Source organism: Emydura macquarii, unplaced genomic scaffold (assembly GCF_026122565.2).
Source record: "Emydura macquarii macquarii isolate MOO-44397 ecotype Brisbane River unplaced genomic scaffold, CSIRO-AGI_Emac_v2 contig_499, whole genome shotgun sequence".
Classification (NCBI taxonomy): Eukaryota; Metazoa; Chordata; order Testudines; family Chelidae; genus Emydura; species Emydura macquarii.
The window spans coordinates 10,862,301-10,873,407 of NW_027130636.1; the positions used below are offsets into that span (position 1 = coordinate 10,862,301).

An 11,107-nucleotide genomic window follows, 5' to 3' on the forward strand; every position below is an offset into this window, starting at 1 on the left:
ACAAGCTTCTGTAAGTATGTCAGTATTGGGGACACAAGGTATAGAAGTGTGACTCACCAGACAGCTGACCCATCATAACTGGGCACTGCATGGTAGGGTGTGCCAGAAGAGAAGACCCTACTAACAGTTGCTGCAGTGGCCTACTTCTTTTAGTGATTCAGTCCTCCAACTAGGTCATGTACAGTCCCACCCCTTTTGGGGTAACAGAGTGCTACAGAACAAAAATCCAGCAGCCTCAGCCCAGGCCCCTAAAAGGATCTTCATGCCACTTTCCTTAGAGGGCTTGTGGAGGAATCCAGACTCTCCCTTTACTCTAGCTTTCAGCCCAGAGACATGTAGCAAGCAGGACCCAAGCATAATTTTTTCAGGCCCGGTACAAACTTGTAACACAGGCCCCCCTCCCACACAATCTCATGAGCCATGAACATTTTTTTCCTCTTGATAATAGGGGTTGCAGCCTAGGCCCAGCCCCCCAGGTACCAGTAAAGTGTACTTCCCCCAACACATGGGGGCCCTGCTAGCAAGCAGCTAAGGTCTCTCTAGTCAGACTCTCTGCTTCTTTCTAGAGTTACCTCTTACCTATCTGCCTCTAGGTCTTTCCTATAGTCCTTTCCCAGCCTCACATCTCCATAGATCCCCAACAGAAAACACAGCAAGCATAAAAATCCTGCACCAGCCTGCATCTACCAGCCCCAGAACATTCTGGAATCTAACAACCCTTAGGAAGATCCTGGGCTTTCTTTCAGGTTATTTCTGCCTATCTACTAAGACTTAGCTAAGCTTTCTTCCTAATAAGATCATGCAAGAGACTCATTCCTTTTCTTAACCAGCCATGACTGCAAAGGGCTTTCTGTCCTTTTAGGCCCCCCTTTCCAGGCTTATCACCTCCCACAGGTGTAGCAGGGCAGAGCTGATCGAGCCCATGCCTTCTGATTAACCCCTTCCTGGCTAGTGTGGTCTGTAAACACCAGCATTCAAGGGGATGAGGGCTTTTTTGTTTTGTTTTCAGAAAATATATTTTACATACTTATTTTCAATATTAGTTTATATAGAAGACCCAGCTCCCAAAACTGCAGGGGAAAGCATGGGGAGAAACAGCCATCAGTGATCAGCTAATGACTGACCATAGCACACAGAAGTAAACTGCTGCCTAAAGCTAGTCGAAAATTTTCCGACAAAACATTTTTCTATTGGAAAACGTCAATTCATTGAAACCGAAACACTCCACAGGAACTTGTCTATTTTGACCAAAATTTTGTTTCGAAAACAAAATGAAAAAGGAAGCTTTTCAATAAGGGTGGATGGTCTGGGAACAGAATTGTTGATTTTTTCATTTAGAAATCGATGTATTTTGTATAACTGTATTACTCGTACATTGCATTTCACACAGTTTGGACCCTTTTTGTTTTTGGAAATTTTGTTCCCCAGGAAAACGTCCACAATTTCGACTTTTCGTTCCTATCCTGAATTTTTGCCTCTTCCCCCATACGTTGCATTTCCAGGGGAACAAATGCCCAATTCCCCCCAGATCTGCGGCTGCCTCCGCCGGTCCCCTGCCTAACCACACTTGTCTGGCCTGAGGAAACGGAGTAAGCTCAAAACGAATAGTAACGTGCTCAGTGGCTCTGCCTCCGGCAGACGCTGACCCCCCCTCCCCCCGGCTCCTCGGTGCCCCCAGGGACTACACTTCCCAGCGTGCCTAGCGCGACCATCCAGCGGGCGCCGGCGCGTTGTGGGGGCGTGGCGCCGTGTGGCCTGGCCGCGGCACTAGCCGCGGGCTGGGGGTGTGTAGGGTACTGTCGCAAAGCAGCAGCATGGCGGCCCTGGGAGTCTCCGGCTGTCTGTGGCGCCGCGCGGCGGCTCCACTCACGGTGCAGTGCACAGCCGTGCTGGGGAGCCGCGCGCGCGGACCGGGCGCGGGCTGGAAGAAGGCCGGTAGGTTGCCGGGCGCCCCCGCGGCCTGAGGGAAGGGCAGGGACGAGCCGGCGGCGCTGTGGACGCTGGGCCCGGCAAGCGTCTCTCTCCCCGGGGAGTGAGGCTGGAAGCGACGTGGGGTCTGGTGGGTGCGTTGGTGCAGCCCCGCGTCCTGCGCCGAGCCTCCTCTTGCTGAGTCCGCGCCCCAGGCGTTTGGGTTTCTCGGGCCAAGGCAGGGCCCTTGTTCCCGCCCTCCGCCCTGTGTGGGAGAGCCCTGGCTAGCCCGAGGCCGGGGTGACTCTGCCCTTCCTGGAGCCTTCAGCGACTGGGCGCTGCAGCAGCACCTCGTCAGTTTGCGTCCTCGGGCTGCAACACGATACGCTGAGCACAGAATCTGGTCCAGGCCTGAAAACGCTCCCCAGGGAATCTTTACTGAGCACCGTCCACGGCACTCGCGAGCGATTCGTCTGGTCTGGAGGTTGGTCTCCAGCCAAATGCCTTTAATATAAAGTATTGAAGGAACTCATCACTTGCAAACTTCTTGGTCTGGCTTGGTAATTGTCTGGCATCTGCCAAAGGACACAGGTCTGGGATGCAAAATTGTGAGCCTGTTTGTTGGGTGTTAGTCTAAGCAAAATAAAAATCTGATTTTTTAAAATAAAATCTCTTTCAGCTAGAAAGATATCAGGAGTCCGACAGCCTTGTTTTACGGATGAAGCCGTTCAGAGTTTACTCTCTCAAATGACAGGATTGGATTTACAGAAGGTTTTCAGACCTGTTAAACAGGAGCTTAAACCACCCACTTACAAGCTAATGACAGAAAAACAACTAGAGGAGGTAGGGTGGTGTTTTTTGTTGTTGTTTTTAAAGATATTGTGATGCTGTCTGGATTGGGGTGACCCTTTATAATATTTAATACTAATGACAAAATTGCAATAATTCTTACAAGATATGCTATGTCAAGTACCATTGGAAAGGTTATAATTTGCTAAGTATGATGTTTGTGTATGTACAGTATCATCTTTGTACTGAAAATTATGGATCTGTGATATCTGTATCCAAAACGTGCTGTGCTGCTGGGTTAAACCTGCTCAGGCAGATTAGTGTCAGCATTGACCATCATCACCTATACACTTAGCCCAGGGAGAGAAGCCCCAGGGCTGCACTTATGAGTCATCAGGCCATAGAGGGAGGGACATGCCTGGGGTGGGGAGAGAGACTGCAAATGCCCCTGCCCCTGTGCTGTGAGTGAACTTGTATTTGAAACAAACCACATGGCAGACCAGAAACTATAAAATGCAGCTGTACCATCTCCATCTTGTTCTTATTCCTGTTTCCTACCTTTGGATCAATTGAAGTTCTGAAACAAAGGACTGAGACCTATTCAGGTACTGGATGTAGAGGAACTGTACAAGCCTGCAAACTCCAATACTGCTAAGAATCTGATATAGATGGACTTTGAAGTCATTTGTATGCATCTGCTTTGACCATTTAACATCTCTCATCTTGTTTCTTTCTTTCCTTTTTATAATAAATAGTTAGTTTTAGATCCTGAATGATTGTCTGGCAGTGTGGTATATTGGATAAGCTCCAAACCAGTATTGATCTGGTAATGTGGCTGGCCCTTTGGAGATCAGGAGTACACTTCGATAAAGTGAATAGACAAGGGAGCCAGAGACTGAAATGCAATAAAGGGGCTGTGTAGCTTCTTGATAACCAGTGTGGGGAATCAGGAGCACTGTTTGTGACAATTTGGTGACTTCAACTTCATTGTTAGCCTCCTGTTTTGGGAGGATCTGCTCTCCTTTTTGCAGCCTGCCCTGACCTTGGCATTTTGGGGGACTACACCCTAGGCACGTACTGGTCATAGATGTATCTATGTTTAATCAAAAGGTTTACAGCAGATCAAGCTCTTGTGTACTTTCATAAACACGGCTGTCATAATGCTTAATGTAGGACTGCCACTATCTAAAATATATTTGAAATGATCTCCCCTGCTATTCCATTTTATCCCATTTTATAAGTATTCTAAGTGATGGTTAATTTCTTTGATTACTTCCTTCTGTGTGAGTTGAATGGTAGTAGGCATACATTTTTCTAAAGATTAATGGGAAATTTTATCAAGAAAGCACCAATTAAAGGGAAATTTTAAATCTGTTCACTGTCCCTGAAATTCTGTACAAATCTAATCAAATCTTTACAGTGTTACTCAAATTCTTGATTTTTGTCCTTTATGTATTATCCATCTTTGTTTAGTAAAAGTCTGTAATAGGTTGATGACTTACAAATATTAAAACCTGTGGAAAAGTTAATTCAGCGCAACTGCAGGGGTAAAATACAATACTATAGGTTTCATTTTCCTTTAAAAATGTAACAGAAATGCCAGGGCAACTTTGGTGCAGATGTTCCTAACTTAAGCAGGTTTTGTTAATAACACAATCTTGGGTTTCTCCTAAGCAGGTGATGGTGTTTTAATGCACCTTGGTTAGAAATCTAGCTAGGGACATAGCAGAAATAAATAGGGTGTTTTAACACTTTCAGTACCTCTTTGAACCTATAGTCCATCTTTCCTGATTTCCAGTCTTCCTTCAGGAAAAGCATTCAAGAGTATGACAAACTAGTGTTTCTAAATCAGGGCTAGTGGTATGTTATTTATGTAAGGATCGCTTGCATAGTACTTTAGCCAGCAAGTGTGTGTCTTCCTAATACATTTCAATGTAGTAAAAGTTGAGGGAAGTTCATTTTTTAGAATGTTCTTCCCAGTGCTGAATAATTCTCCAACAGTGTGATACTTCATTATGCAATTAATGGATTTTCTTTTTTAGGCCACAGGAAAAGCCATTCAGAAAGCTAAAGAAATATTAAAAATGCCACCTGTTCTGAGCGAGCGAGCACCAATTGATGATGTGTTAGCAGAAGACAGGATCCTAGAAGGAACTGAAACTGTCAGATACGTGTTTACTGATCTAACTTACAGCACTCCACACCGTGTGAGTAACTTACTAGTATATTTGTTCTACAAAAGAGCTTCTTGACTACTATCTTATTTTTACTTTTAACTCTAAAGGAACTGGCTGGGGTTTCACTAAAATACATTATCACAGTTCAACGTCAGGCAAGTACAGTGCAAAATTATGAGGAAACATTTATTGCCAGCAGAACTCAAAATTACCTTCTGATGCTGTAATGCAGGAATTTCTCTGGAAAGGAAGAAGGGGTGTGAGATCTAATTTTTGGGTGTTCAGATGAAAGCTGATACTTAGACTTATTCGGTAAATGTTAAGTGAATTTCTCTTGTTGCAACTGTAGCTTTTTCCACCTCTAGAACATGACTAAAAAGCATGGAGAGACATTGGACAAGTTTACAGGTTAGTGAATATGAAAAGCTTTTTTCTAGCACTTCTAATTATCCTGAGCTGCTGTGTGGTAGGATTTTTCCCAGCCAGATTTCCCCCACCTCACCTCTGAATAGTAAAGAAATAATTAGGCAGAATGGGATGATAAAACAAAATGTGCAAAAAAAAAAAATGTTTCTCCTTCATTTCAGGAGCGTTTCATTGTAGTTAGAGAACCAAGTGGCGTGTTACGTAAGGCCACCTGGGAAGAACGAGACAGGATGATACAGGTGTACTTTCCGAGAGAGGGACGCAAAGTTGTTCCACCAGCACTATTCAAGGATGAAAACCTTATGGTAAAATTTTGTTTTGGCTTTGTAGAGATTCATCACTAGTACTGCTCTTCTGGTATAGTGTGATACTGAAATTGAAAGTAGAAAACTGTGTTGCAAAGAGCTGGTTTTTGTACCACTTCAATTATATTGGTTTAGAAACCTTGTAGTATGCATGCTATTATTCTTGTATAAAGGTACTTATCAGCATAGCTCATTTTAATGAATTTACAGGTCTGGTAGTGGGGAACAGCCAAATCAGATGCAATTAATTGTCTGATATGTTACAGGTCCACACTTAACGTGTGAGAGTGTGGGTGGTTTTTTTGAGACTACATGCCTGACCTGAAGATGTAACATGGCTTCTGGCAAACAAATTGTTTTCCTTATTTTTATATATTCCATTTAATTATGAAAGTAAGGAATCTTGGGGCAATTATTGCACTCAGGTGGCTTATCTTACCTGTTGACATCTCCTGAGGGGTGTCATTCCTTAAAATAGAAACGTACTAGGTGTTTAGTTTCTTCATTTTAGATTGTTTTAAGGGGTATCAAAATTCATTCCTGAATATCCACTGTCATTTTAGACTGCACTTCATGAGGGCCGTTATGAAGATATACTTAACTTGTGCATTGCACAGTTTGAGCCAGATTCAGCCAGCTATATCAGAGTAAGTCGATTTTATTATTTCTAATAGGAAGGCTAATGACAATGACAACTGATAAGTTTGTTTGTGTGAGAGTATGAGTTCCCTGTGGACTTAGCTATTGAAAAATCATATTGCCATTTAATATCTGCATAAATATAAAAATGCAACTGGAAATGTAAGTGAAAATATATATATAGCTCTTGCAATATGCACTTTTGTGACACCAGCATGCTATGAAAACAAAAATCAGTGTCTGATATCTTTCTGATCCTATATTTTCACTTAATAAATTATCTATGCAAATATTCTCTTTGTAACACTGCTGTACAAGATGTTTACCATTTCAAAACAAATTCAACTTTAGTGAATGATACATACAAAACTGTATAAAATGTACAACTTTCTAATATAAGGTAAAGGGATTCTACCAACTTGATATCTAGCAAATTTAAAAATGAATTAAAGATGGCTTCAGATGCTACTTACCCCTACTAAAAGCTCCTTATTTTTTTAGTCCCATTTACCACCCTCCTTAGAATATTTCTTTCTTGTGGCAATGTGAAAGACCTACACAAGAAATCATGTACAGTGCTGCCAATTGCACAAAGTAAGCAAATTAAACATCTCCGCTTGTTATGGTAACAAGAATAGCTACGAACATTTTCTGGAAAAGTATAATTTTTAAGTTGCTGTCCCCTTAACCACAGTGACAGTGAACAAGCAATAAGATAAGCTTTGAAATGTTAATGCTTTTAATTTTATACTGTTCTTACTAACATTAAGAAATACTTTCCTGCATACAGTTAGGCATGCGTGTAATTTTATTTGAATGGATAATCCCATTGACTTCAATAAGACTACTGAAGTGAGAAAAGTTACTTGTTTACAAAATCTGACTGGAACAGATCTATATAGACCTTAATATTCCAAGTGGAAAAAAATGGTACTTTTGCTAGTATTTACCATTTTAAATTATTTAGGGGCACTAGCCAAAACTTATAAAAATGGGCTCCAAACTTTAAGCACCCATATTTTGGCGCACAAGTGGCCTGATCTTCAAAATTGTCAAGTACCCAGTAACTCCCTTTGGAATAAGGAAGGGTTTCATTTCCTAAGTATCCATATTGTTTAACTCTTAGAACCTGTATTCTTAGTTCAAAGCACATGATGTAGTTGTAAAACTTACTAGTGTTCATGGAAAATGCACAAGAACATAGTTCCACATTAAGCAAAGTTTATCTCCCTTCTTGACTTTTTCCCCCCAATAACCTTTCCTATACTCTGCCATACTCATGAGTAGCATCTTGCTACAGATGTAGTCACTTAATCAACCATTCCTATAACAGTCTGTTTTCATTGTTCAAATTGGGATATGGTGTGAAAAGTAAATTTAAATATATATTGTTGAAAATGCAAATTACACTTTTAAAAACTTGTTTATAAACTATTGTTAATCCAAGATAGTAACACAAATTTTACCTCACAGCATCTCTTGAAGCTTTGAGGTCTGAGACTGCAGGTGCTCTGCTAGTTCTTTGCATGCACAAGTTGCCAAGTACATATCTTCTGCTTCCTCCCTGCTTTTTCCCCCTCAAAGCTTAGTGTATAGATCCTGTCACTTGAGCATAATGGAGTAGACTGAAAGCTTCAGACTAACATTCTTTTAATAAAATAATGAAAGTATTACATTAGCTATGACTGTTAGTATTTCCCTCAATATATTTTTTTCTCCCTAGGAATTGGGATATCCCAAAACGATATGCTATTGTCTAAAACTAAGATTTTTACGCACATGATAACCTAGGTTTGAGGCAATCTGTGTGCTGTCAAGTGCTATTGCAAAGAGATCTTTTTTCACTCCCTTTTGGCAGTTCAGCAAGACTTGGAGATTATCAGGATTGTAAGATAAAATCATGATAAAGTTATTGGAAGGTAATCTTCTTCCAAGATTTGTCATTTAACATTAACAGCTCTCATTCTGGGTAGATTCATCATCGGACATATGAAGAAATTGATAAATGTGCCAAATACGATCTTCTACGTTCAACCAGACACTTTGGAGGAATGGTGTGGTATCTGGTAAATAAGAAGAGGACAGATGGCTTATTAATTGATATGATCCAGAGAAACTTGTAAGTGCTATTTGATAGACACTGCTTTGTTTTCATAGCATATAAACAGTTAATCTCATTTGATTTCAAATAGTTATGAAAATACCTAGTGCAAAATGCAAAATCTTTTCCTAAAAGATGGTGGGATTTTTGGCTTATTTAATTCAGAATGGAAGGGAGATACATGCTAAAAAATTAGTGGTTGTATTGAGCCAATGCTAACCTCTTAGTTCCCGCTCAACGTAACTTTAAAAAAAATTTGCAGGTTAACTTTTGGCATGTTAATGTTGAGACTCAATCTTAAATTAAATGTATACTTTAAACTGATCATTTTCCTCCAAGGAAACCGTAATGGCCAACCATTAAACTTCACTTAAAATCCTGAAGTGAAGTATCATTAGTCCTTATTTTATACATGCCCAAATTGGGGAAACTACTGAATTTTGGTGCAGGTGGTAGTTTGTGCTGTGGAGTTTCCAGGGCCTCAGTGAGATACTTCGGCTGTGTGAGAGCACCTGCACTAAAACTGTATTTCCTGCTACTTTGTGACTTCACTTTCTTTAACACCAGAAATAAACAAATTATTCCTGCAGAGCAGTTTCAGCTACTACTACTCTGCTGCTTAGGTTTTGAGTAGCTAATAAATACTTTTAATTTACAATTCAGTCTTTAATAGCTCCGAAATAACCTTGATGGAAATGTTGGTGCAAGACCATGGATAGCTGATAAATGTTCTACAATAGATGAAATGTCTTAAAGTTGTCATGGTTCTAATACTTGATTTTAACTGATGAGTGAAACAATGGGAACTGGAGAATGCTTTGTACCCTCTAAAATTTAAAATCCTAGCTTTCAAATGGGAGATGAGATTCTTGTGACAGTAGCTACCAAACTCACCTGGGGGTGGAAAATATAAAGTTCAATAGTGTGTGAGGCTTGAAATCATACTATGTTGGACTGTAAAATATTTAAAGGACCATTTGAAGAACTCATTACTGAAAAAATATCTTCCCTTTCTGCTCCTTTTTGTCTGAGGTGATAAGCAATCATGTTATCTATCTTTAGTACTAAAGAAATTCATTGAAGACAATTATCATTTGCTTTTGGGAGATGAGGTTCATGGTCACTTTCTTGCCTTTTTTAGTAGGGAAAATAACGTTTTAGATTATAGAAAGCTCTAGAAACTGGCTGGATTGTTAGCAGTTTTATGCTCTAGGATGGGTGGAGATAAACATTCCCCTTTGTGGCAGAATACACAGCTGTTGTGTAATAATGGTTACCTAAAGTCATTCTGAATTTTGAATAGGAAAAAGCTTCTCTTAAAACATCCTGGGAAGGGACTAATAACACAGGCTTAAACAAGACTTAGCATGGATCAGTTTCTCTTTTTAACCTTAGCTGGTGTCCCTCTGTTCTGATTTTAGATATAGAATAAAGAGTGCCAACCTCTGACAGCTTTGATATAGACAAGTATATGATATGATATAGCTCACTTTCACTTTGTAGATGTGTTCAGATCCTTGCTTTAATCTTAGTTATGGGCTGGTGTACCTACATACTTTCATATCTTAATATTTTGTTAATACAAGTGTATTTCCAAAAAGAGACATGAGTCTTAACTTATTTTTAGATTGAATGATGCTACCTGCTTAATCAACCTATATCATATGCTTCATCCTGACTGTCAGTCAGCAAAGACAGCAAAAGAACAGGAAGTTTATGGAGTAGACTTAATCAAGGTATAGTACACTTTCCTACTTTTGATACTGTAATGGAAAGGTGAGGTTCACATTGATACCTACTTTCTTTATAGTTGGCCACAAAGCCTATCTTAGTTCATTAAGGAACCCTCTTAACTAGCAAGTATGACTGTACAAACATTAGTACTTTAGCAGGTAGGTATTAAGTCACTAGAGCTGATTTAATTGTAACTGGAAGTAAGTGGTATGCTGAGATGCCACAAGGAATAGTCGTCTTCTAGAAATCAAAAATTGTACAGTAAGTTCTTCTGTAACCTGTCACCATTTTAATAGCTGTTTTCTTTAACAGATATTCATGAAAACAGAATCTCAGAAGGTAGGATATATAGAGCTGGCTCTTCAGGCTTATCAAGAAACACAGGCTAGTTCAGCAGCTTTGTGAAATAAAAAGAACTTATTTAAATCAAGTGTTAAATTTCAGACACATTCCATCATGTTAACATGTGGGGAAGAACAAAATGTTGCTAACTCTGTACAGAAATCTAAAATAAACACAAATGACTGAGGTATGTGGTTCTGACTCTTCATAAAATAGCAAATGGTAGATACCAAGGAATCAGTAGGGTAATGCGAATCAGTGTATTTACAAGAATTCTACATCTAGAAAACTGGGAAATGTCACTCTGCTTATTTTTAGTACTGATCTGTTTAGCAAGTCTGTTTTTACACATGAAAGACTGGCCTTTAGGGTAGAGCAGTCACCTCAGTATATAGGCAATCCCATAACAGAACAAGTGGAAGAGGTGAATGCAATTACTATGCAGAGCATTGATGTAGTAGGAAAGACACTTTTCTGCTATATTAATTGGCTTTAGGTTGAGAACCACTGCTTTAAATAATAGATGGGGACTCTAACTTGTTTGGCAATGTCTAAACTAGAATTATCAACCTCTTAAATCTAAGCCTTAACGAAATGAAGCTACACGACATCTGATGTAAGTTGACAGTTTATTCAACTAACAAAAGGAAGTTGAAGTTGCTTGGTGCAGGTTAGAGAGGGCTGGG

At 39.9% G+C, this 11,107-nt stretch overlaps 1 protein-coding gene across 1 annotated transcript; it reads left to right on the plus strand.

Annotated features, from left to right (window-relative positions):
* Positions 1-1,740: 1,740 nt before the first annotated feature.
* MRPS22 (mitochondrial ribosomal protein S22) lies at positions 1,741-10,681 on the plus strand. Its single transcript, XM_067538648.1, has 8 exons — positions 1,741-1,935; positions 2,588-2,751; positions 4,740-4,904; positions 5,462-5,605; positions 6,169-6,252; positions 8,218-8,363; positions 9,973-10,081; positions 10,392-10,681. The coding sequence occupies exons 1-8, from the start codon at positions 1,815-1,817 to the stop codon at positions 10,482-10,484; spliced, it is 1,026 nt and encodes a 341-aa protein (XP_067394749.1). The 5' UTR covers positions 1,741-1,814; the 3' UTR covers positions 10,485-10,681.
* The last annotated feature ends 426 nt before the right edge of the window (positions 10,682-11,107 follow it).